Below are 27,732 nucleotides of genomic sequence, written 5' to 3'. Positions count from 1 at the left end.
TTGGTAGGAATAATGGTAGGAAGGATTATTACTTACGTGGCGAAAAACTGCAGCAGGCGACGGTGCAGAGGGACCTTGGGGTCCTTGTGCATGAGTCGCAAAAACCCAGCTTGCAGGTGCAGCAGGTGGTCAGGAAGGCGAATGGGATGCTGGCCTTCATAGCGAGGGGGATTGAATATAAAAGTAGGGAGGTCTTGCTGCGGCTGTATAGGGCATTGGTGAGGCCGCAGCTGGAGTACTGTGTGCAGTTTTGGGCGCTGTACTTACGCAAGGATATTTTGGCCTTGGAGGGAGTGCAGAGGAGGTTTACTAGGCTGATGCCGGAGTTGAGGGGGTTGAGCTATGAGGAGAGGCTGAATAAACTAGGCTTGTACTCGTTAGAGTTTAGAAGAATGAGGGGAGATCTCATTGAGACGTATAAGATGATGAATGGGATGGATAGGATAGAGGTGGAGAGACTCTTCCCGCTCAGAAAGGATAGTAGGACTAGGGGGCACAGCCTCAAGATAAAGGGGGGGGCGGTTTAGAACGGAGTTGAGGAGGAACTTCTTCACTCAAAGGGTGGTGAATCTCTGGAATTCTCTGCCCGTTGAAGTGGTGGAGGCTACCTCGCTAAATATATTTAAGACGCGGTTAGATAGGTTTTTGGTAGTCAAGGGGATTAAGGGTTATGGGGAGAAAGCAGGAAAGTGGAACTGAGCCACTTCAGATCAGCCATGATCTTATTGAATGGCAGGGCAGGCTAGATGGCCAACTCCTGCTCCTATTTCTTATGTTCTTATGCTGGCCTTTATAGTGAGGGGGATTGATTATAAAAGCAGGGAGGTCTTGCTGCAACTGTACAGGGCACTGGTGAGGCCACAGCTGGAGTACTGGGTGCAGTTTTGGTCGCCGCACTTGCACAAGGATATTTTGGCCTTGGAGGGAGTGCAGAGGAGGTTCACTAGGCTGATGCAGATGTATGGGATTGTGGGTAATCTAGGAAGTTGGATCAGGAATTGGCTATCAGATAGGAGACAGAGGGTGGTGGTGGATGGTAAATATTCATCATGGAGTACAGTTACGAGTGGTGTGCCTCAGGGATCTGTTTTGGGGCCACTGTTGTTTGTAATTTTTATTAATGATCTGGATGAGGGTATAGTTGGGTGGATTAGTAAATTTGCTGATGACACCAAAATTGGAGGTGTGGTAGATTGTGAGGAAGGGTGTCATAGTCTGCAGGGAGACTTAGATAGGTTGCAGAGCTGGGCCGTGAGGTGGCGGATGGAATTTAATGCGGAGAAGTGTGAGGTAATTCACTTTGGTAGGAGCAACAGATGTGTCGAGTATAGGGCTAACGGGAGGACTTTGAATAGTGTGGATGAACAGAGGGATCTAGGTGTGTGTGTACATAGATCCCTGAAAGTTGGGAATCAAGTAGATAAGGTTGTTAAGAAGGCGTACGGTGTCTTGGCGTTTATTGGTAGGGGGATTGAATTTAGGAGTCGCAGTGTAATGTTGCAACTGTACACTACTCTAGTGCGGCCGCACTTGGAGTACTGTGTGCAGTTCTGGTCCCCGCATTACAAGAAGGATGTGGAGGCGTTGGAGAGGGTGCAGAGGAGGTTTACTAGGATGTTGCCTGGTATGGTGGGGAGGTCCTACGAGGAGAGACTGAGGGATTTAGGGTTGTTTTCGTTGGAAAGAAGGCGGCTAAGAGGGGATCTTATTGAAACATATAAGATGATTAGAGGTTTAGATAGGGTGGATAGTGATAGCCTTTTTCCTCGGATGGAGAAAGCTAGCACGAGGGGGCATGGCTTTAAATTAAGGGGGGGTAGCTACAGGACGGATGTCAGGGGTAGGTTCTTTACCCAGCGGGTGGTGAGGGATTGGAATGCCCTGCCTGCTGCGGTTGTAAATGCGTCTAGTTTGGGGGCGTTTAAGAGATCTCTGGATAGGTTTATGGATGAAAAGGGATTGGTATAGGCTAGTGGGTCATTGTTTTTGTAGCTGGTCGGCGCAACATCGTGGCCGAAGGGCCTGTTCTGCGCTGTAATGTTCTATGTTCTATGTTCTATGATACTGGAGATGAGGGGGTTGAACTGTGAAGAGAGGCTGAATAGACTGGGTTTGTACTTGTTGGAGTTTAGAAGGATGAGGGGGGATCTTATAGAGACGTATAAGATAATGAAGGGGATAGATAGGGTAGAGGTAGAGATTCTTCCCGCTCAGAAAGGACAGCAGGACTAGAGGGCACAGCCTCAAGATAGGGGGCGGGGGGGGCGGGGGGGGGGTGTGTGTGTGTGTGCAGTTTAGAACGGAGTTGAGGAGGAACTTCTTCACTCAAAGGGTGGTGAATCTCTGGAATTCTCTGCCCGTTGAAGTGGTGGAGGCTATCTCGCTAAATATATTTAAGACACGAGTGGATAGGTTTTTGGTAGGCAAGGGAATTAAGGGTTATGGGGAGAAAGCGGGAAAGTGGAACTGAGCCACTTCAGATCAGCCATGATCTTATTGAATGGCAGGGCAGGCTCAAAGGGCTAGATGGCCTACTCCTCCTTCTATTTCTTATGTTCTTGTGTTGCCTTACAATGCCAGGGACTTGGGTTCGCTTTTCAGCTTGGGTCACTGTCTGTGGAGTTTGCGTATTCTCCCTGCGTCTGCGTGGGTTTCCTCTGGGTGCTCCGGTTTCCTCCCACACTCTAAAGATGTGTGGGTTAGGCGGATTGGCCATTCTAAATTGCCCCTTAGTATCAGGGAGACTGGCTAGGGTAAATGTACGGGGTTATGGGATAGAGCCTGGGTGGGATTGTGGTTGGTGCAGACTTGATGGGCTGAATGGCCGCCTCCTGCTCTGTAGGATTCTATTATTCACTTTTTCTTCAAGGCAGAGATGGGTGGATCCAAGACTCGTGTTTTAAACTTAAGGGAAATTATGAGGACGTGGAGACAAGCTAGTTAAAGTGAACTTGCCAGTTAAGTAAAGGGATAGGTCTGTAACAATGCAGTGGCAGATGCTCGAGATATTTCCGAATGCTCAGAAAAGATGAATTTCCAAGCGGAAGGGTTTTGATTTGATTTATTGTTACATATATCAGTATACAGTATTGTTTCTTGTGCACTATACAGACAAAGCATACCGTCCGTAGTAGGTCCATTCAAAAGTCTGATGGCAGCAGGGAAGAGTTGGTTGGTACATGAACTCAGACTTTTGTATCTTTTTCCTGAAGGAAGTAGGTGGACGACAGTGGGGTTGTGGTAATAGTAGTAGGTAGGTAGGTACGTTATTTACGGCTAACTAAAGAATTTAAAAATAGTATCAAAGTGAAAGAATGTGATATCGTTCAGGTCAACAGATTGGACATGAGATAATGAACAGCAAAGAATGATTAAGACGAATAAAGAGGGAGAAAATAGAATATGAAAGAAAGCCATCTGCAAATATAAAAATTTCTGCAAGTAGTAAAAAAGAATAATTGGAATAAGCATGGTCAACTGGATAATGGAAAATAAGGAAATGGTGGGTGAACTGAATAGAGATTTTGCATTTGTCCTCATTATATAGCAGAGCATTTGAATAAGCTCAAGATAATTGGGCAGAGTCAAAATGGTTTTCTGAAAGAGAAATCATGTTTGACTAATTTATTGGAATTCTTTGAGCATTTAACAAGCAATGTGGATAATGGGAAGCTGTTGATAAGATGTATTGCTATTTCCAGAAGGCATTTTACAAGGTGCCACATCAAAGGTTCCATCACATAATAAAACCTCAAGATGTAGGGATCGGTATATTAGCACAGATAGAAGATTGGTTAGTAAACAGGAAGCAAAGAGTGGAGGTAAGAAGGTCTTTTCTGGCTTCAAGGATGTAATGAATCAAGTGCTGAAAGGATCAGTGCTAGGACCTCAACGATTTACATCTCTATCAATAACTTGGATGTAGGCACCATAAGAACATAAGAAATAGGAGCAGGAGTAGGCCATCTAGCCCTTCAAGCCTGCCCCGCCATTCAATAAGATCATGGCTGATCTGAAGTCGATCAGTTCTACTTTCCCGCTCTCTCCCCATAACCCTTAATTCCCTTGTCTGTCAAAAACCTATATACCCGTGACAAATATATTTAGCGAGGCAGCCTCCACCACTTCAATGGGCAGAGAATTCCAGAGATTCACCACCCTTTGAGTGAAGAAGTTCCTCCTGATCTAAACTGGCCCTACCTACCCCCCCCCCCCCCCCCCCCCCCCCCATCTTAAGGCTGTGCCCTCTAGTCCTGCTATCCTTTCTAAGCGGGAAGAATCTCTACCTCTACCCTATCCATCCCTTTCATTATCTTATACGTCTCTATAAGATCCCCCTCATCCTTCTAAACTCCAACGAGTACAGACCCAGTCTGTTTAGTCTCTCTTCGTAGCCCAACCCCATCATCTCCGGTATCAGCCTAATGAACCTCCTCTGCACTCCCAAGGCCAGAATATCCTTGTGCAAGTACGGCGACCAAAACTGCACACAGTACTCCAGCTGCGGCCTCATCAGTACCCTGTACAGTTGCAGCAAGACCTCCCTGCTTTTATATTCTATCCCCCTCGCTATAAAGGCCAGCATACCATTTGCCTTCTTGATCACCTGCAGACTGGGTTTTTGCGACTCATGCACAAGGACTCCCAGGCCCCTCTGCACCGTAGCATGCTGCAGCTTTTTGTCCTTTAAATAGTAATCCCTCCTACTATTATTTCTGCCAAAGTGGATAACCTCATACTTGCTAACATTATACTCCATCTGCCAGGTCCTCGCCCACTCGTCAGCCTATCCAGATCCCTCTGCAGCTTCCCAATTTGCTTTTCCACTCATCTTCGTGTCATCAGCAAATTTTGTCACCCTACACTCAGCCCCCTCCTGTCGATCATCTATATAAATGGTAAATAGCTGAGGCCCCAGCACCGATCCCTGGGGCACTCCACTAGTCACCAACTGCTAATCAGAATAGCACCCATTGATACCAACTCTCTGCCTCCTATTAGACAGCCAATCCTCTATCCATGCTAACGCCTTACCCCCAACTCCATGCACCCTAACCTTCTGAAGCAACCTTTTGAGAGGCACCTTATCAAACGCCTTTTGAAAACCTAGAAACACCACATCCACCGGTTCCCCTCTGTCTACCACACTAGTCATATCCTCATAGAAATCCAATAAATTCGTCAAACACGACTTCCCCTTAATGAATCCGTGCTGCATCTGCTCTATCAAACCATTCTTTTCTAGGTGCCTCGCTAATTCTTCTTTGACGGATTCAAGCGTTTTTCCAACTACAGACGTTAAACTAACTGGCCTATAATTCCCTGCCTTTTGTCTGCTACCTTTGTATTGTATGTATTGTAAGATGAATAAGAAAATAGATTGTGGGGAGGATGTAAGGTGTCTGCAAAAAGACATTGGTGGGTTAAATGAGTAGGCAAAAATTTGGCTGATGTAGTATAATGTGGAAAAATATCCATTTTGGCAGGAAGAATAAAAAACAATGTTATTTGAACAGGAGATTGCAGAACCCTGCTGGATAGAGGGATCTGGGTGTTCTGGTACATGAATCAGGAAAAGTTAGTTTGAAGGTACAGCAAATGGTCAGGAAGTCAGATAAAATGTTTATTGCAAAGGGGATGCATATAAAAGTAGGAATGTTTTATTTATTATAAATATAATACTTCCGTATTGCTTCCATGCTAATATAAAAGCAAAATACTGTGGATACGGGAATCTAACAAAAACAGAAATAGCTGGAAAATCTCAGCAGGTCTGACAGCATATGTGGAGAGAGAAGAGAGCCCACCTTTCAAGTCTGGATGACCCTTCGGCAGAAGGTTATGCTTCCATGCTACTTTGACCCCATGGATTCTTCCAGTACTCTTATACCTTTTTATGTTAACACGTTTAAATGTGAGATTCTGAATAAGTAGTCTTGTCATTCTAAGTTCTGCTTTTGTGGCATTGTGTGATCTCAATTATCCTGTGTGCTTTTATCTTTAACCGTTCTATTGTTCATACCCTGTGGTGGTCACGTCTCGTTGTAATATCAAATCGCAACAAGTGCCTTCTAACATGTAAATTTCAACAGCGGATGTCAGTTACTGCAGTTACCCTAATACTTGATTAGTTTCCCTGGAGGCACAATGGATCCTATGCATTATCTCCAGACGCTGTGGGGTCATGGTAAATAGTATTGATTCTTTATTGTTGCTGCAGTCTCTGAAAAATGGCACCTGGGGTGTGACTGTCTGGTATTGTCTGTGAGATCCGTCAAAGAAAGTCATGCAGTGTTGGTCTGAGGAATCAGATGATCTCCTACAGAACTGCTTAGAGTCAGTATTCAAAAATTCTATGACAAGCCTGAATGAATGCACGACTACAGTAACTGACTTCATTAGTAATGCGTAGAAGACTATATGCTAAAGAAACAAATCCGTGAATTTCCCAGCCAGAAACCATGGATGGACAAGGATATCCACTGTTTGCTGAAGTCCAGATCTCAGGGCTTCAAGTCGGGTGACCCTGACCTCTACAAGAAAGAAAGATATGACCTATGGAGATTCATCAAAGGTGCCAAAAGACAGTATGTACCAAGCTAGAATTCCAGGCTAACCATACCAACCCCAGCCAGCTATGTCTGCAAGACAGAACAGGTTACAAGATGAAGGCATGTAAAATCACTGGCACCAATGCCCCCCTCCCCAATGAGTGCAATGGATTCTGTGCCTGTTTTGACCAAGAGGTCAGCGAGAACACGCTGTCCATTCCCGAAGCTTTGGATGAACCTGTTTCCAAGGTCACTATTGCAGATGTCACAGCAGCTTTCTCAAAAGTCAACCCACGGAAAGCAACTGGCTTAGATGGCCTGGACGAGCACTCAGATCCTGTGCGGCCCAGCTGACAGGGGTTTTCACAGACATCTTTAACTTTTCTTTACACCAATCTGAGGTCCCTACCTGCTTCAAAAAGATGACCATCATCCCGATACTAAAGAAAAGTAGGGAGCGTGGCTTAGTGATTATCCTTTGGTGGTTTTAACATCCATTATTATAAGAACTAGGAGCAGGAGTAGGCCATCTGGCCCTCAAGCCTGCTCTGCCATTCAATAAGATCATGGCTGATCTTTTCGTGGACTCAGCTCCACTTACCTGCCCACTCACCATAGCCCTTAATTCCTTTTACTGTTAAAAAATTTATCTATCCTTGTCTTAAAAACATTCAATGAGGTAGCCTCAACTACTTAATTGGGCTGGGAATTCCACAGATTCACATCCCTTTGTGTGAGAGGTTCCTCCTCAACTCAGTCCTAAATCTGCTTCCCCTTTATTTTGAAGCCATGCCTCCTAGTTCTAGTTTCACCTGCCAGTGGAAACAACTTCCCTGCTTCCATCTTATCTATTCCCTTCAAAATCTTATGTTTCTATAAGGTCTCCCTTCATTCTTCTAAATTCCAATGAGTATAGCCCCAGTCTACTGAGTCTCTCCTCATAAGCCAACCCTCTCAACTCTGGAATCAACCTAGTGAATCTCCTCTGCACTCCCTTCAGTGCCAGTATATCTCCAGTAAGGAGACCAAAACTGTACACAGTACTCAAAGTGTGGCCTCACCAGCACCTTATATAGCTGCAACATAATCTTGCTGTTTTTAAACTCCATCCCTCCAGCAATGAAGGACAAAATTCCATTTGTCTTAATTACCTGCTGTACCTGCAAACCAACTCCTTGTGATTCTTGCACAAGGACACCCAGGTCCCTCTGCATAGCAGCAAGCTGCAATTTTTTTACCATTTTAAAAAAAAGGCCATTTTGCTGTTATTCCTACCAAAATGGATGACCTCACATTTGCCAACAACGTACTTCACCTACCAGACCCTTGCCCACTCACCTAGATTTTCTGTATCCCTTTGCAGACTTTCAGCGTCCTCTGCAGACTTTGCTTTGCCACCATCTTAGTGTCATTTGTGAATTTTGACACACTACACTTGGTCCCCAACTCCAAATCATCTATGTATATCGTTAGCAATTGCGGTTTCAACACTGATCCCTGAGACACACCGCTAATCGCTGATTGCCAACCAGAAAAACACCCATTTACCTCCACTCTTTGCTTTCGGTAAGTTGACTAATCCATTATCCATGCTAATACATTACCCATAACACCGAGCACCTTTGTCTTATGTAGCAGCCTTTGGCGTGGCACCTTGTCAAACGCCTTCTGGAAATCTAGACATACCACATCCACAGGTTCCCCATTATCCACTATACATGTAATGTTCCCAAAGAATACCACCAAATTAGTCAAACATGACCGCTTCATGAACCCTCATTCATTACTACAATGTATGTGGAAGTCTTTATTGGAATCTGGTAGTCCTAGTCCAGGGGCTGTTATTAGTTCTGCCTTTAACTTAGTATAGGCCTCTTCTTGCTCAGGTCCCCATTCTATGGAGTTTAAAGCTGGTTTTCCCACTTTAACTAGCCTTTGTAAAGGTTCTGCCAATTTTGTGAATCCGGGGATGAAACTTGGACTATAGTTAAACAGTCCCGGCACCTTCCTGACTCCTCTTATGGTAACTGGCTGTGGCATTTGTTGTAATACATTTCAGTCTGTTGGCATTCCTTTAAGCCCTTGGGATATTAGGTGTCCTAGGTACTGGACTTGTGTTTTCCCAATTTTGTGCCTTTTTGGGGTTCAGCTTTAACTCAGTGGTTTTTTTAGTTCATTTAACAATAGGAATACTGCTTCCTGATGTCATGACTGAGATTCTGAAGCTATTAAGATATCATCTACATATTGTAGAATCGTGCTACCCTCTGGCAGTTCTACCCTGCTCAGGATGTCATTCATTACTCGATGGAAGATAGTGGGGCTGTTATGGAATCACTGTGGTAGGCGAGTCCAAGTGTACTGTTTGTCTCCCACTGTAAAGGCAAACTCGTCCTGGGATTCGGGATCCAAGGGTAGGGACCAGAATCCATTGGCTATATCCAGTACTGTAAATATTTTGTGCTCCGGTGATGATCCATTCGAAATTGTCAGGGGGCTTGCTATACTGGGATGTAACTTGGACATGACTTAGAGTCCTGTGTAATCTATCGTGAGCCTATAGCTTCCGTCGGGTTTGCTCACCGGCCAGGTTGGGGAGTTAGTGATACTTGTGGATTCACTCAGAATTCCTTTTTCCACTAACTCTTTAACTATCTTCACTACATCTGCCTCTGCTCCTGGTTTTATTGGGTATTGGCGGTGGGGCTTACACTCCGGCCCAGGTACCTTTATTGGGTCCGTTTTAGTTAAGCCAGTATCTAATTTTGTCTCGGCCCGTACTGTAGGGACAGAGGCACAGATGGCTCCGAACCCTTCTGTTTCTAATCTCCAACCTTTGGTGGCTATGGCCACTCTTGATTGTTTTGAGGTGACTTGAGTTTCCCTATTCTAGTTTTCCGACCATCCTATTTTGGCCAGGTTAATTCTCTCTTTCCACAGTCTATCAAAATCTCATATTCTTACATTAAATCATTTCCCATTATTGTACCCTCGTTATTTTTACACACACAGAATCTCATCAGTATATACAAATTATTTATTTCTACTAACGTGGTCTCGCTCAGGTAGGCGGGTGTTTTGTTCTCTCCTATCCCTGTTAAGCAAATCATCCTACTTGTAGTGGGTAAGGATAGGTCAGTGACAGATGTGGATGCTCCTGTGTCCACCAGTATCTCACATTGCCTGCCCTCTATTGGTGCAGACACAAGTCCTTCCCTCCTTCTTAACCGTATGAATAGGGGCTGCAGACCATCAATCTTGCTGACCTCAAAGGTTCCTGATTTCTTCTGATTCTGTGGTGATGGATCGGGTCGGGGATCTCCCATGTTTGTCCCAACACACTGCTTCTGTGTGTTTTTATTACAGTGATTACAATGTCTCCCACTGCTTCCAGATTTGTTTCCTTTCCTTGGGACCCTGCAATCCCTTGCAAAGTGCCCTTGTCAGCCACAATTGTGACAGGTCAGTTTGGACTTAGTTCCGCTCTCACTACTGTAAGTGGCTACTCTTTCTTGTCTTGCTCTTGCCTAGGATTTCTCCTCTCCACCTTCCAGTATGCCACTAGCCCATTCCACCAGTTCATCATCATAATCCTGGGACATAATCACTCTCATTTTTAGGATGCTTTGGTGAGTGCTAGAGAGCCCTTCCTTGAAAGCCTGGATGAATGCTCGATTCCCACGGCCTGGGTTCCCTTGCCTTGAGCATTCCTGGCATACTTGGAACAACCGTTCTCCGTCCTCAGAAGCTCCTTCCCCCTTTAGCTGCTTGGTCATTGTAATTCTGCTCCATTAACTAGGAGCATTTCCTAAAACTCTCTGGACTTCTGTTTTAAACTGGGTGAAGGGTGTCTGTTGGGCATCTATTTCTGCTGTTGGGGCGACTCCATGTGTCCAACATCCCCCACTATAATCTTGTGCTGGGAGAGTGGCGGGTCCTCCTGCTATCTGCTTCCACTTATCCGCTAGACATGCTACCCTGACCAGTTAGTATATGTCCCTTAGGTGCAGTTGGTGTCCTACCCATACTGTATCTAATTCTTCCCAGAGTTTAGTGTATGCGCTTCTAGGTTGTAGTTTACCCAGGGAAGCCATTATCTGTTGTCTTTTGCCTGGGGTGAATGGTTTATAATTTGCTGTTGGCTGCACATCTGTTCCCCCTCGGCGGGAACTGGCACTAAGTTGTGTTCTAGCGCTTCCTATTCCTCTGGAGGGGCAGTTGGTCCCTGTTATGTGTACTCATAAAGGGGCAGAGGAACAGTTTCCCCTCCATTGATTGTCTTTTAATACTTGGTTCCATTTCTCCAGTTCCTTGCTCTGGATTCTAACTTTCTAATCTTATCTTTATCTTCGCTCCACTTTTTGGTGGAAGTGACTACTTATTCAATTATTCCCGCTAATTGATGTACTAATAATACCTCTGCTGCCTTTATCTTGTCTCTCTTTTCCCCATCTATCCACTTTCTCTGCTGTTCTAAGGTCCGAGAAACATCCCAGCCATCCCTTTGCATCCTCTTGATTAACGCGTTCAACAAGAGATCCTGCAGGTCCCCACTTAATTTCTTTATCTGCCATCTCGCAGACTTCACTACCCCCAGTGTTTTATCCACTGTCTGGCCATGATTACTTCCTAGCAATGTCTTTTCTCCACCAGAGTCTGGCTCTAGGTCAGAGTTGATCAGCTCCTTTTCCACACCGCTTTACAACATTGACAGACAAGTTCATGCAAGTAGGTGGCAAACTCTGCGTTTGTTTGCTACTACAGAGTTTGATATTAAATGACCTTTGCCACTGGTGCTTCACGGTCCTAAGTGCCCTTGTGCCTCTACGCCCACTTCAGGATTCTGACCTTTGCGTGGAGGATTTCCCCTCTTAACAACCGGTCTAAGGCTGCGTGTTTGAGGTGGGCTCTTCCTTATCCTCTAGTCAATCAGCATTTAATACTTATTACTATACCATTAACAATCAATACTTGCGTATATACCATAAATTCCCCTTAATTTTTACACCTTTTAAACTGTATTGTTGACTCAGTCTGACTCCTGCAGATTCAATGACCTCTACCCCACTTTGCTGATCGAGGCCAACCTATCGAACTTATCAGCAGTGAGATCTTGCCCAACTACACCAATTTGGTGTGGGAAAGTCACCACTTCGGAGTCAGACTTGGAGGTTCAACAAGCAGTTTTATTCGGACAAAGCTTTGGGAGAAGCGCTGGCACTCCACAGTACAGGCAGTCACCTTCTCAACTACACAATGGTAGTTGAGCATCTTTATACATTTAGATAATAGACAGCATGGACGTTAGCAAATTGTTACACATTACAAGTACAGACATCAACAGCACACCGTTGTACGTAATAGATACATTTATGCAGTTGTGTCCTTATTAGTGGCTGATCTCGTTATCAAACTCATTGTTTTGGGTCTGCTTTTATCTCCAGTTTAAGGTGCCACAAGGTCTGACCTGTTTCCTGCAGTAATTTAAACACTACAGATTTTAACTTTTCATGCACTGTTTGTGCCCAAAATCAGTGTCTCTTAATGTCTTTTCCCAGAGTCTGTTTTGTGCCAGTTAACTATTTTGTGTCCTTTGATTTTGATTTCACTCTAACACCACCTCTTTTTTGATAGTTTTTAGGTCCTCATCTGCCATAGCCCTCCTGTCATAAATTTTTGGCATGTTATTTGAGTTTTTCGCTGTGAAGACTGACACAAAATATCCGTTCAATGCCTCAGCCATTTTCTCATTTCCAGTTATTACATCCCCCCTCATCCTCTAAAGAACCAATGTTTACTTTAGCCATTCTTTTTCGTTTTATATACTTGTAGAAACTTTTGCTATCAGTTTTTATATTGAGCTAGTTTACTATCATAATCCATCTTGTGTTTTTTTATAGATTTTTTCGTGGCTTTCTGCTGACCTTTAAAGATTTCCCAATCTACTAGGTTCTCACTAATCTTGGCCACTTTGTATGCATTTTCTTTCAATTTGATACCCTCCTTTATTTCCTTACATATCCATGGCTGATTATCTCTTTTTCTACAGTTCTTCTTTATCACTGGTATATAAGTTTGCTGAGCACTGTGAATGGTAGCTTTGAAAGTCCTCAATTGTCCCATCATAAAGTTTTTGCTCCCAGTCTACCTTAACCAACACCTCCCTCATCCCTTTGTAGTCTCCTTTGTTTAAGCACAAGACACTGGTATTGGATTTTACCTTCTCGTGCTCCATCTGTATTTTAAATTTAACCCTACTCTGATCGCTTCTTCCAATAGGATCCCTAACTGCAAGATTGTTAATTATTCCTGTCTCATTACACAGGACCAGATCTAGGATAGCTTGCTCTCTCATACTCCCTCAATACTTTGAAAGGTTTGTCATGGCATGAATCAACTCCAGCCTCCCAGATTGCCCACTACAGTTTGCCTACCACTGCAATAGCTCCGCAGCAGACACCATCTTCCTGGCTCTATACTCAGCCCTGGAACGTTTAGATAGCTAAGACTCCTATACCAGATTCATATTCATAGACTACAGCTCAGCCTTTAACACCATTATTCCGAGGAGACTCATCTCCAAACTCCGTGGTCTGGGGCTCGGCTCCTCCCTCTGCAACTAGATCCTAGACTTCCTAACCCGCAGACTGTAGTCAGTAAAGATAGGCAACACCTTCAAGGTTATCTTCAACACCAGTGCTACGCAAGGCTGTGTTCTACGACTCTGTAGCCGAATTCCCCTTCAACTCGAAGTTTGCTGATGACACTACTGTAGTGGGTGGAATCTCAAACAATGACAAGACAGAGTACAGGAAAGAGAGGGAGAATCTGGTGAACTGATGCGACGACAGTAGGCTCTTCCTCAATGTCAGCCAAATGAAGGAGATTGTTGTCAACATCAAGTGTAGTGGAGGGCATACCCCTGTCTGCATCAACGGGGCTGAAGTAGACATGGTTGAGTGCTTCAAGTTTTTAAATATCCAGATTACCAACAACCTGCCCTGGCCCCCTATGCTGGCCACCAATGCCTTTATTTTCTCAGAAAGTAGTGTCTCAACACCAGGTTAAAGTCCAACAGGTTTATTTGATAGCACGAGCTTTTGAAGCTATCAAATAAACCTGTTGGACTTTGACCTGGTGTTGTGAGACTACTTATTGTGCCTATCCCAGTCCAACGCTGGCAACTCCACATCATGACTTTCACAGAAGACTAAGAAAATTTGGCATGTCAGCTATGACTCTCACCAACTTTTACAGGTGCACCAGAGAAAGCATTATCTGGTTGTATCACAGTTTGGTATGCTTCCTGCTCTGCCCAAGACCACAAGAAACTACAAAAGGTAGTGAATGTAGCCTAATCCATCATGCAAGCTACCCTCCCATCCATGACTCTTTACGCTTCCTGCTGCCTCAACAAAACAACCAGCATAATTAAGGACTCCACGCACCCAGACATACTCTCTTCCACCTTCTTCCATAGGGAAAAAGATACAAAAGTCTGAGGTCATGTACCAACCGATTCATACACTTTTTCCTTGCTACCAGTGAGTGCAGTTTAGTGTTACAGTCATAGCTAGGGTGCAGTGAAAGATCAACTTCATATAACATAAGTCCATTCAAAAATCTGATGGCAGCAGGGAAGAAGCTGTTCTTGTGTCGGTTGCTACATGACCTCAGACTTCTGTATCTTTTTCTCAAATGAAGAAGGTGAAAGAGAGAATGTATGGAGTCCTTGATTATGCTGGCTGCTTTTCCAAGGCAGCAGGAAGGATAGACAGTCTCTTTCTGGTACTCTGCCTCCTTATTTGTTTGAGACCTCACCCACTATGGTGGTGTCATCAGCAAACTTGAAAATCAAGTTGAAGGGGCATTTGGCCACACGGTCATAGGTATAAGTGTGTAAGGGGCTGAGGACACAGCCTTGTGGGGCTATCCTTGTTGTTGCCTATCCTTACTGGTTGAAATCTGGATTAGGGAATCTAGGATTCAGCTGCAGAGTGGGGGAGCTGAGCTCCAGGCCTCAGAGTTTGGAGGTAAGTTTTGTTAGGATAATAGTATTGAAGGCTGAGCTGTAGTAAAGAAATAAGATTCTGACTTGTGTCCTTCTATCCAGTAATCCAGGGTTGCGTGCAGGACCAGGGAGATGGCACCTGCTGTGGACCTGTTGCGATGATAAGTGAACTGTAGTGGATCCAAGCAATCTAGGAGGCAGGAATTGATTCATGCCATGACTAGCCTTTCAAAGCACTTCATAAAGATGAATGCCAGAGCCACCAGACAATAGTCATTAAAGCTCGCAGCTTGGCTTTACTTTGGTACAGGGTTGATGGTCATCTTCATGAAGCAAATAGGGACCTCAGATTGGTCTAAAGAGAGGTTGAAGGTAGCTGTGCATATCTCTCCACTGCCACCACCCCCCCAAGCTGGTCCGCGTAGGATCTGAGTGCTCATGTGGGTATCCCATCTGGGCCAGTCTCTTCCCCTAGGTTGATTTTTGAGAAGGCTGATCTGACGTCTGTGATGGTGATCTCGGATTCCATCATGGTTCGGCTGATACTTCCGCATTGGAAGTGACCTCTTGCTCAAAATGGGCATCGAATGCGTTGAGGGGTGTGTTGGTACTGGCGTTTCTGCAGGCCTTTGTCGTGCAGCCTATTATATCTTGCAGACCTTGCCATAGTCGGTGAGAGCCTGTGTGGCTAACCACGGACTTTAGCTTGGTTTGGTCCTGCCTTTTGCCATCTTTGGATCTGCGTGGATCATATCTGGGTCAACTCACAGCATGTAGACTGCAGCGTTTCAAGATGGCAACTCCGAAATGGGTAATAAATACTGGGCAGCCAGCAATGCCTATGTCTCATGAATAAATTGTAAAGTCCCACACAACAGGTTTTTCTTTCAAAAGCTTTCCAAAAATCCAAATACATCACATCCACTGGTTCACCCTGATCTATTCTACAGTATTGTTAAATAAAGTGTGTTTTGATGAAAGCTTCCTAGTGTGTCAACAGAATCGCGCCTGGAGTGAAACACTGTATCCTCATACTAATGCCAAAAATTGAAATACTATTGGGATCTAGTCTGACTTCATAACATATTTGGAGTTTCTGATCTCGTATCTCAACAGAAGTGTCTTCAAATAGACCATCTTTAACTGATTTCTATCTGTCATAATGTCAAGAGTGGAGCTGCTTACTGATTCCAGAATGACTATTTCCATTTGCAACTTATCTAATAATAAAGATGGTTTGGCTCATTGGCTGAGTGCCTGGTTATGACCAGCTCCAGCAAGAGAGAGCACAGACATGTCTCCCTAACCTTCAGCAGCCACCTCCAATCAAGACATCTTTGAGGTTGCTGCTGACCAGAAGTTTAACTGAACATTCCATATCAACACTAAAGCCACAGAAGTGAGATCAATGTTGGGTGTTCTGCAATAAGTTGCTGTATACATGACTTAAAGCCTCTGTACCACCTACAAGTTAGAAGTGAAGTTTTCATTGCACTGGAACATCTAGGACAGTGTCATTGGTGTTTGGTTATTTGTTTATCCGTTAAGTTTTTTCACGGGCTTTTCTCCTTTGCAAAAGTTTTTTTACTGGGAAAACTGAGCAGGCGTCTGACGCCAACCAGTGGTGAATGGGAACTATAAAGAGCAGGCCACTCTCTACAGCGGGCAGCGGAGTGAGAGGGAGCAGAGTGAAGGCTGAAGGGCTTTGGCTTAACGAGCTTCGGCGAAAACGGCAGAGGCAGGGTAGGTTCTGTTCTTCGTTCTTCCAGTAATTTAAAGAAAGGAGTAAGCATGAGTGAGAGGCCAATTTGTTGCTTTCGGTGTCGGATGTGGGAGCTCATGGAGTCGCCTAGCCTCTCGGAAGTCCATATCTGTGCCAGGTGCGTGGAACTGCAGCTCCTGAGGAACCACGTTAGGGAACTGGAGCTGTGGCTCGATGACCTTAATCTAGTCAGGGAAAATAAGGAATTAATAGAAAGAAGTTACAAGCAGGTAGTCGCACCGAGGTCACGGGAAGAAGACCCGTGGGTCACGGTTAGGAATGGTAAAGGTCACGTACCAGAGAGTACCCTACTGGCTGTTCCCCTTAACAGTAAGGGCTGGGTGATAGACAAGAGTGGGGAAGGGAGAGAGCAGTCAGTGGAGGGATCCCCTGTGGTTGTCCCACTCCAAAATAAGTATACCATTTTGGATACTGTGGGGGTGGGCAGGTTGACCTTCCAGGGGTAGGCCACGGTGACCAGGTCACTGGCACGGAGTCAGGCTCTGTGGCTCAGAAAGGAAAGAGGAGGACTAGGAGAGCAAAGTAGTGGGGGACACAATAGTTAGAGGCAGACAGGAGGTTCTGTGGGCACGAATGAGACTCCAGGATGGTAGTCTGCCTCCCTGGTGCCGGGGTCCTGGATGTCTGAGTGGGTAGGAAGCATCTTAATAGAGGCGGTAATCAGACCGATGTCATTGTCCACATTGGTGCAAATGATGTAGGCAGAAGGAGCAGGGAGGTCCTGTGAGAGCAATTCAGGGAGTTGGGTGCTAGGCTAAGAAGCAGAGCCCCTAGGGTAGCAATCTCTGGACTGCTCCCAGTGCCTAGTGCTAGTGAGGCTAGGAACAGGGAAATTGTACGGCTGAACGCGTGACTAAAGGACTGGTGCAGGAGGGAGGGTTTCAAATTCATGGATCACTGGGAAGTCTTCAAGAGGATGGCACCTGTACAAGAAGGATGGGTTACACCTAAACTGGAGGGGCACGAATATCCTAGCCGGGACTTTTGCTAGTGTGGTTCTGGTGGGTTTAAACTAATGTGGCGGGGGAGTGGGGATCAGAACAATAGGTCAATAAACACAGAGGCTGGGGACGAGCTTGGGGCCAGGACAAGGCTATCTAAGAGGAAGAGCATTATGGGGGAGGATGAACTCAGTGGGCCTGGAGGTCTGGAGTGCATCTGCTTCAATGCAAGGAGCGTAATGGGCAAGACAGACAAACTTAGAGCCTTAATGCTTGCGCGGAACTTGGATGTGGCTGCAGTGATGGAGACTTGATTAAAAGAAGGACAGGACTGGCAGCTGAATATTCTGGGGTATAAGTGTTTTAGGTGAGACAGAGGAGGGGCTAGAAGAGGTGGGGGAGTAGCAATACTGGTTAGGGAGCACATTACAGTGGTGCAGAGGGTGGACAATTTAGAGGGGTCATGTAATGAGTCGCTGTGGGCGCAGCTCAGAAACAGGAAGGGTGCAGTCACTATGCTGGACGTGTACTACAGGCCACCCAACAGCCCACAGGAAGTGGAGGAACGGATATCTAAGGAGATTCTGGATAGGTGCAAAAACAAAAGGATTGTTGTAGTGAGAGACTTTAATTTCCCTGGTATAGACTGGAAAGTGCTTAGGGCTGGGGGTCTGGACGGGGAGGAATTTATAAAATGTGTACAGGAAGATTCTTTGGAACAACGTTGACAGTCCAACTAGAGAGGGGGCTATACTGGACCTAGTACTGGGTAATGAGCCCGGTCAGGTCATCAAAGTTTCAGGAGGGGAACATGTAGCAAATAGTGATCACAGTTCTGTTAACTTTAGGATAGTAATGGAAAAGGATGAGTGTTGCCCTATGGGTAAGGTGCTGAATTGTGGGAAGGCTAACTATAGCCAGATTAGGCAAGATTTGGTGGCTGTTGATTGGGAGAGGCTGTTTGAGGGTAAATCCACATCTGGCATGTGGAAATCTTTTAAGGAACAGTTGATAAGGCTGCAGGACAGGCATGTGCCTATAAAAAGGAAGGATAGGAAAGTAGGATTCGAGAGCCATGGATAACCAGTGAAATTGTGGGTCTAATCAAAAAGGAAAAAGAGGCATACGTAAGGTCCAGGCAGCTTAAAAACAGATGGAACCCTGGAGGAATATAGAGAAAGTAGAAAAGAACTCAAAGTGAGTTAGAAGGGCAAAAAGGGGTCATGAAATGTTTTTGGCAGACAGGATTAAGGAGAATTTTATACATACGTTAGGAATAAGAGGGTTGTCAGGGAAAGAATCAGACCTCTCAGGGACAAAGGAAGTGAATTATGCTTAGAACCCAAGGAAGTAGGTGAGATCCTAAACGAATACTTTGCATCAGTATTCACAAAGGAGAGGGACATGTTGACTGGTAGTGTCTCAGAGGGATGTGTTGACCCGTTAGAGAAAATCTCAATTGCAAAGGAGGAAGTGTTAGGTTTTTTAGGAAACATTAAGACAGACAAATCCCCAGGGCCTGATGGTATCTATCCTAGGCTGCTCAGGGAGACAAGAGATGAAATTGTTGGGCCTCTAACAGAAATCTTTGTCTGTTCACTGGACACATGTGAGATCCCAGAAGATTGGAGGATAGCGAATGTGGTACCGTTATTTAAGAAGGGTAGTGAGGATAACCCAAGTAATAGGCTGGTGAGCTTGACATCCGTGGTAGGGAAATTGTTAGAGAAGATTCTTAGGATATGTGCACATTTAGAACTGAATAATCTCATTAGCGATAGACAGCATGGTTTTGTATGAGGGAGGTTACGCCTTGCAAATTTGGTTGAGTTTTTTGAGGAGGTGACAAAAACGATTGACGAGGGAAGGGCTGTGGATGTCGTCTATATGAATTTTAGTAAAGCGTTTGATAAGGTCCCTCATGGCAGGCTGGTGCAAAAAGTTAAATCTCACGGGATAAAAGGTGAGCTACTAAATGGGTGGAGAACTGGCTTGGCCATAGAAGACAGAGGGTAACAGTGGATGGGTCTTTTTCCGGTTGGAGGTCTGTGACTAGTGGTGTTCTGCAGGGCTCTGTACTGGGACCTCGCTGTTTGTGATTATATATATATAAATGATTTGAAAGAAAATGTAGCTGGTGTGATCAGTAAGTTTGCGGACGACACAAAGATTGCTGGAGTTGTGGATAGTGATGAACATTGTCAGAGAATACAGCAGGAAATAGATAGGCTGGAAAATTGGGCGGAGAAATGGCAGATGGAGTTTAATCCAGATAAATGCGGTGATGCATTTTGGTAGATCTAATGTAGGGGGGAGCTATACAATAAATGGCAGAACTATGAGGAGTATAGACACACAGAGGGACCTGGGTGTGCAAGTCCACAGATCCTTAAAGATGGCAGCACAGCTGGAGAGAGTGGTGAAGAAGGCATATGGCATGCTTGCCTTTATTAGACGGGGCATAGAGTATAAAAGTTGGCATGTGATGTTGCAGCTGTATAGAGCGTTGGTTAGGCCACATTTGGAGAACTGCATCCAGTTCTGGTCACCACGCTACCAGAAGGACATGGAGACTTTGGAGAGAGTACAGAAAAGGTTTACCAGGTTGTTGCCTGGTATGGAGGGTCTTAGCTATGAGGAGAGATTGGGTAAACTGGGGTTTTTCTCCCTGGAAAGACGGAGGATAAAGAGAGACCTGATAGAGGTGTATAAAATTATGACGGGCATAGATAGGGTGAACAATGGGAAGCTTTTTCCCAGGTCGGAGGTGACAAACACAAGGGGTCACAAGTTCAAAGTGAGGTGGGGCAAGGTTCAACACAGATGTCAGAGGGACGTATTTTACACAGAGGGTGGTGGGGGCCTGGAATGCACTGCCAAGCAAGGTGATTGAGGCAGACACGCTAGGATCGTTTAAGAGTTATCTAGATAGCCACATGAACAGACTGGGAGTAGAGGGATACAAATGAATGGTCTAATTGGGCGCATGAGCAGCGCAGGCTTGACGGGCCGAAGGACCTGTTCCTGTGCTGTATTGTTCTTTGTTCTATTCATTAAAACTGTTTGTGACCTCTGATATATCCTTGGTTACTGAATATTCCACTCATTAGGACTTTCTAGAGACACTGATAAGAATTGTTCTTCCCTTTGCTCAGTAGCTGCATTATTCTGAGGATTTTTTTTTTCAACTCGACTACATCCCATCATGCATTGTGAAATTAGCCAAGGTATGTGCTTTTAATGCAGAATATGTTTTCAAAGCTACATGTCTGTCTACTTTAGGATAAAAATGGAAGAAGATGAGTGCTGTCCAAAGGGGAGGGTGCTGAACTGGGGGAAGGTGAGCTATAGCCGGATTAGGCATGAGCTGATGGATACTGATTGGGAGAGGTTGTTTGCGGGCAAGTCCACGGTCAGCAAGTGGGAGGCTTTCAAGGAAAAACTGGAAAGGTTGCAAGAAAGACGTGCCGGTAAAGAGGAAGGATGGGAAAGGCAGGATTAGAGAGCCGTGGATTACAGGGGATATTGAGGACTTGGTCGGGAAGAAAAGAGAGGCATATGTTAGGTCTAAGCAACTGGGAACGGAGAGAGCACTGGAGGAATATAGAGAGAGCAGGAGGGAGCTCAAAAGGGGAGTTAGAAGGGCGAAAAGGGGGCATGAAATGGCTTTGGCGGATAGGTTTAAGGAAAATCCAAAGGCATTTTACTCTTATATTAGGAACAAAAGGGTGGTTAGAGGGAAGATCGGTCCTCGTAGGGACAAAGGGGGGGAACTGTGCATAGAGTCTGAGGGAATGGGGGGGATCCTGAATGAATACTTTGCGTCGGTATTCACGAAGGAGAGGGGCTTGGTGTCTTGTAATGTCTTGGAGGGAGCTGTAGACCAGTTGAAGGAAATATCCATTATGAGGGAGGAAGTGTTAGGGTTTTTAGGCAGCATAAAAACTGATAAAGCTCTGGGGCCTGATGGCATTTATCCCAGGCTGCTTAGGGAGGTGAGAGATGAAATTGCAGGGCCTCTGACGTAAATCTTTATCTCTTCTTTGGACACAGGTGAGGTCCCAGAGGACTGGAGGATAGCTAATGTGGTACCGCTGTTTAAAAAGGGCAGTAGGGATAACCCTGGTAATTATAGGCCAGTGAGTTTGACATCAGTGGTAGGAAAGTTGTTGGAAAAAAATTCTTAGGGATAGGATGTATATGCATTTGGAGCGTTGTGTTCTGATTAGGGATACGCAGCATGGCTTTATTAATGGGAGGTCTTGCCTTATGAATCTGGTAGAATTTTTTGAGGAGGTGACAAAAACGGTTGACAAAGGACGAGCTGTTGATGTCGTCTATATGGATTTCAGTAAGGTGTTTGACAAAGTCCCTCATGGTAAGTTGGTAGAAAAGGTTAAGGCTCATGGAATACAGGGACAGGTATCTAGATGGATTGAAAACTGGCTGGGCAACAGGAGACAGTAGTAGTGGAAGGGTCCTTTTTCTAGCTGGAGGTCTGTCACCAGTGGTGTGCCACAGGGCTCAGTACTGGGACCTCTTCTATTCGTAATATATATAAATGACTTGGAAGAGGGCGTACGTGGTGTGATCAGCAAGTTTGCAGATGACACAAAGATGGCAGGATTGGGCGGATAGTGAGGAGGACTGTCAGGTGACACAGCAGGATATAGACAGGCTGGTATACTGGGCAGATAGATGGCAGATGGAATTTAATCCTGAGAAATGCGAGGTGATGCATTTTGGAAGGAATAATGTACAGAGGAGTTGCATGATAAAGGGTAGACCTATTAAGAGTATAGAAATGCAGAGGGACCTGGGAGTGCAAGTGCACAAGTCTCTGAAGGTAGCAACACAAGTGGAGAAGGTTGCGAAGAAAGTTTATGGTATGCTAGCCTTTATAGGAAGGGGTATAGAGTACAAGAGCTGGCGTCTAATGCTACAGTTGTACAGAACGTTGGTTAGACTGCATTTGGAGTACTGCGTCCAGTTCTGGTCACCTTACTACCGGAAGGATGTGGAGACCCTGGAGAGAGTGCAGAGGAGGTTTACCAGGATGCTGCCTGGCATGGAAGGACTGGGTTATGAGGAAAGATTGGGTAAACTGGGGCTCTTTTCCTTAGAAAGACGGAGATTAAGGGGGGATCTGATAGAGGTATATAAAATAATGAAGGGTATAGATAGAGTAAACAGTGGCAGGCTTTTTCCTAGACTGGAGACAAATATCACGAGGGGCCACTGGCTTGAGGTGAGGGGGGAGAGGTATAATTTGGATGCTAGAGGGAGGTTTTTCTCACAGAGGGTCGTGGGGGTATGGAATGCAGTGCCAAGTAAGGTGATGGAGGCAGGCATGCTGGACTTGTTTAAGGTTTACGTAGATAGACACATGAGCGAAACAGGGATGGAGGGTTATAGGAGACTTCTAAATAAGGATCAGAGCCTCGGGACGTTCCTGGAAATCTGATGCTACATGTGTTGATGTTTTTTCTCTTTTACTCCACAGGTGTGTCAGTCCACCTTGTTGTCTAACGAGGGTCATGCATGGGCTGCTCTTGGATGTTTTGAGAGTAGCCTAGTACTTCGCGTCGTTGTGTGTGCTTAAAACTGGACCAGCAGATGGGCACCACAACAGCTCAGTGACTATCACTGCTAGCTGTGCAGATACATGGATTTGGGCCAGTGTCTGTGGGAGTTTGCACATTCTCCCTGTGATTGCGTGGGTTTCCTCCAGGTGCTCCGGTTTCCTCCCACACCCCAAAGATGTGCTCTTGGGCTGATAGGTGTAACAAATTGTCCCTAAATTATTCTCCCCTTAATCTGGTTTCCAATGGGGGTACCATAAGCGTAGACATGGGTCAAGGGTGGAGGAGGAAAAACACATTGTTAAGATGGCAGCGTGGGCTCATTGGGCCGAAGGGCCTGTTTCCTGTGCTGTGTTGTTGTTCTTTGTCTAAATTCTCTAACTGTAGTATGTGTCCTTATGCAAGTGGTATTTTTCTGGCACTTTGTAACTTTTCTATACTCTATTCACTCAGCTCTAATCTACCCTTATCTGTTAGTCTTTTAATCCCAAGTTATTCTATATTCCCTCTTACACACGGCAATGGAGTTACTGCGAAAATCCCTAAGTCACCACACTCCAGCACCTGTTCGAGTACACTGAGAGAGAATTTAGCATGGCCAGTGCACCTAATCTGCACATCTTTGGGTACGGGAGGAAACCAGAGCACCCAGACAAAACCTAGAGAGACTCAAGCTGGGAATTGAACCCAGGTCCTTGGTGTGTGAGACAGCAGTGCTAACCACCCTTCTTTGTTGTGACTTGTTCAATGTCATGGAATTCTCACCTGATACCATTGGAGCAAAGCTCTCCTGATAAGGACTATAGTGATGATCTCTGTTTCAAGTGTTTTTGCTGACTTTCTCACTATTTTTACTCTCCCAGGCTGATGGTCCTGTGTTACCACATTCAAGAAGGAATGAACAGAATAACTGCAAGAAGTATCAGCGGGCACTGTCAGAGCTGGATGAAGTTTTCCAGAATCTGGAGGCGATGTTCATGCTGACACTGGTTCCTTGTGTTCTCATCCTGTTGGGTGGCAGTGTAGTCAACCCGAAGGAAATGTATGAGATCAACATGGAGCGTGTTACCTTTGGCAGTGCTGAGGAGAGCTTGAAAACAGTCTCCTGCATCCGCAGACTTTTCCACACACTCTTTGTCAAGGACATCTTCAATGAGTTGAAATCTGTTCCTCTGATGAACACTGTGCTGCTTGTTCAAGGGCACAGGGATTGTGGTGTTCAGTGGTTCCGACCCAAACTTAACTACAGAGTTCCAAACCGCAGCAGGAAGGTGGTTATTAACCTGGCTTGTGATACGATGGACTTCGCATCAGCTGAAACTCAGTCAACAAGCCACAACCATGATGATTATATCTGGTTTCAAGCACCCATAACAATCAAGGGATTTCATTAATTCGTATATTAACCTTTTTAATAACAGCTATCTTTTTACAACAGTTATGTGATATCCAATTTTAAAATTAAAAAAGCTCAACTTTGAGCAAGCTATAGTGCTAATGGGAGGAAATGATGCTGCTGGTACACAAGTTTAACTCGACTGGGAATCTGTCATGTGATCCTTCCCATGAAAAAGATGAATTAAGTCAAAATTTATGATACCGGACTGCTGGTAGAAATGAAGATCGAGGAAATGTCTGTTTGCCAAATTGGAGCAGAAAGGAAGAATCATTAATTTAGTGTGCAAGATCATGGCAACTAATTTGTGTGTAAATACATTAGTTGAGAATGACATTGTGATTGGCCTGATTTGTTCAGCATTCATTGGCCTTTGGATCCTTGGTTTAAAGTGGGAGATTCGGCTGGAATCCCCAGAGGGCAAGGCAGGGTTAGATTCTGCTTTGAACCAATCCATAATAGTCCATGATGAATGGGTCTATGTCCTTGGATAGATCAAAAATCAGTAGCAACCCTTCAGAACGTAAACAATAGGTGTTGGCCATGTGAACAATCAAACCTGTTCCACCATTTAATTTGGTCATGGCTGAAACAAGTTCAACTCTGTTTTGCTGCCCTATCTCACATCTGTCGATTCCCATCGTGCTTAATCTATTGATCCTCGTCCTGGGCGTGCTCATCGAATGAACATCTATGGCCCTGAGGGAATTCCAAAGATTCATACTTGATTATTTCTTTATAAGGAAAACATTTTTTAAAAAGCAAGTATTTTATCAGTGAAAAATCAATTTAAAGAATTATTCAACCTTTTATGTCAGCTTTTCAAACATGGTGCTCAAAATCAGTGAATTCTCATGAAATGTAACTATGGAAAATAAACATTTATAAATCCAGATTTTTGTGCAGGTTCAATATTTATCTGCTGAGGCAGCGCTAAACCACATTGCAACATAGACAATGGGAAGTTGAAAATTTGGTGAGGGTGATAGTTTGGTGTAGGGTTGGAGGAGTTACTCCTGTTTCCCTTACCTCAAGCTTACACACTAGTGTAAAGTATTTAATATTTTATTTAGTGTTTCAACAGTGCAAGTTGGTGTTGATAGTGAACTTTGAAAATTAAAGTAGTTACCCCCATAAATGTAGGTAAGGACTAAAGATAAAGATAGAAAATATTTAAAAATGAAATGATCCAATCTTGTCCATTCAGCTAAATAAACAGCTGAACCCAGTAACGTCACTGGTGATTCATTAGTCTCATTTTTTTTGCCCTCTGAGCTAGTGGAATAGTGTCTAACTAATACTTTTGGTTTAAACTGGCTAAACAAATTAAGTTAAAGAAAATAGATAAATCTGCTGAGTTAATTGTGTAAAACTTCAATAAAATCTATGAACAAAATAGTGATATTCCACTTTTTCAGCCCGTGGAACTTGGAGAGCAGACCACATCTTGATCATTTTGATCACTGCATACCCACCGTGCTTTTAGGGAGGGAGTTCCAGGGTTTTGACCCACTGACAATGAAGAAACAGTGATTTGACCAAATCTTTACAGAATTGTTACAGCACTGAAGGAGGTCATCCGGCCCATTGTGTCTGCACCGGCTCTCCGAATGAGCAATTTACTTAGTACCATTCTCTGCCTTTCCCCAGATTGCTGCATGGTTAATGGGCTAATTTCCTCTTGGGTGCCTTGATTGAACCTGTCTTCATCACACATTCAGGTAAAGCAGCCCAGATCTAATCACATGCTGTGTGGAGAGGTTTTTCCTCATGTTGCCATTGGGTATGAAATGCTCGTGTTTTGTGAGGGGTAGGTCCTGCCTAACGAATTTGATTGAATTCTTTGAGGAGGTAACTAAATGTGTAGATGAAGGTAGAGCAGTTGATGTCAGATACATGGATTTTAGTAAGACGTTTGATAAGGTTCCCCATGGTAGACTCATGAAGAAAGTAAGGAGGTGTGGGACAGAAGGAAATTTGGTCGATTGGATAAGTAACTGACTGTCTCATAGAAGACAGAGGGTGGTGGTGGAGGGAAAATTTTCAGACTGGAGGCCAGTTACCAGCGGTGTACCAGGGATCAGTGCTGGGTCCTCTGCTATTTGTGATTTTTATCAATGACTTGGAAAGGAGGCTGAAGGGTGGGTTAGTAAATTTGCTGATGACACCAAGATTGGTGGAGTAGTGAATGAGATGGAGGGCTCTTGCAGGCTGCAAGAGTTTGATAGGATGCAGAGCTGGGCCGAAAAGTAGCAGATAGAGTTTAACCCTGATAAGTGCAAGGTGATTCATTTTGGTAGGACAAACTTGAATGTGGATTACAGGGTCAACGGCAGGGTTCTGAGGAATGTGGAGGAATAGAGAGATCTTGGGGTTCATATCCACAGATCTCTGAAGGTTGCCATTCAAGTGGATTGAGTCATGACGAAGGCTTATAGTGTGTTAGTGTTTATTAACAGGGGGTTTGAGTTTAAGAGCTATTGGGTTATGCTGCAACTATGCAGGATCTTGGTGAGACCACATTTGGAATACTGTGTGCAGTTCTGGTCACCTCATTATAAGTAGGATGTGGAAACATTGGAGAGAGTGCAGAGGAGGTTTACCAGGATGCTGCCTGGTTTGGAGGGTAAGTCTTATGAGGAAAGGTTGCGGGAGCTGGGGCTTTTCTCTTTAGAGCAGAGGAGGATAAGTGGCAACTTAATAGAAGTTTATAAGATGATGAGGGGGATAGATAGAGTGGACAAGCAGAGACTATTTCCTCAGGTGAATGTATCTGTTACTCGGGAGCATATCTATAAGGTTCATGGTGGGAGATACAGGCAGGATGTCCAAGGTAGATTCTTCACTCAGTGGTTGAGGTGTGGAATGCATTGCCTGCTGTGATAGTGGAGTCAAACACTTTAGGAACTTTCAAGTGGTTATTGGATGGGCACGTGGAACACACCAGAATGATAGGGAGTAGGATAGCTTGAGTTTGGGTTCGGACATGGTTCAGCACAACATTGAGTGCCGTACTGTTCTATGTTAGGAAAGGTGAGATACTGAAATGAAAATGGTTTAAGAGTATTTTGTTGTTTGACCTGTTCATTAATGGAGGTCCTGCCGAACGCCAGTGGGAATGCTGGAGAGTCCATGTGACAGTTGGAATGATAGAATTTTTTCCCTGTTATTTGCCCCATGTTGGCCAAGTAATCAGTGAAGTAAGTGTTGCGTAAAGTTGAGTAAGATACTGTATGAAATCAGTTCAAAATATTCAATTGATTTATTAAATAACAGATTGAATTTGCATGTATACAGTGCAATATAAATATATAAATGTAGTATTTAACATTAATATGTCAGTTTAATATGGTTGACTATATTTTATTATAATTACAAGGCACTTTGTATAAATGCAAGTTGCTTATGTCTTCAAATTCAAACTCAACTATATTACTGTAAAATTATCTTGGTCTAAAACACATTTTG

The 27,732-nt window shown here is 44.5% G+C and overlaps 1 protein-coding gene across 1 annotated transcript in view; it reads left to right on the top strand.

Annotated features, from left to right (window-relative positions):
• The window catches only part of mad2l1bp (MAD2L1 binding protein), a 30,000-nt gene extending 2,492 nt beyond the window's left edge, over positions 1 to 27,508 (top strand). Inside the window, exon 2 of the mRNA XM_080193070.1 lies at positions 23,732 to 27,508. Within this exon, the coding sequence (XP_080049196.1) occupies positions 23,732 to 24,262 (531 nt within the window). The 3' untranslated portion in view covers positions 24,263 to 27,508. The remainder of the gene's footprint in view (positions 1 to 23,731) is intronic.
• The last annotated feature ends 224 nt before the right edge of the window (positions 27,509 to 27,732 follow it).

This window comes from Carcharhinus amblyrhynchos, chromosome 7, assembly GCF_965287045.1.
Source record: "Carcharhinus amblyrhynchos chromosome 7, sCarAmb.v2.hapA, whole genome shotgun sequence".
In the NCBI taxonomy this organism is placed as follows: Eukaryota; Metazoa; Chordata; class Chondrichthyes; order Carcharhiniformes; family Carcharhinidae; genus Carcharhinus; species Carcharhinus amblyrhynchos.
Note: the sequence above shows the minus strand (reverse complement) of the source record. Positions and strands in the feature narration are given on the sequence as shown.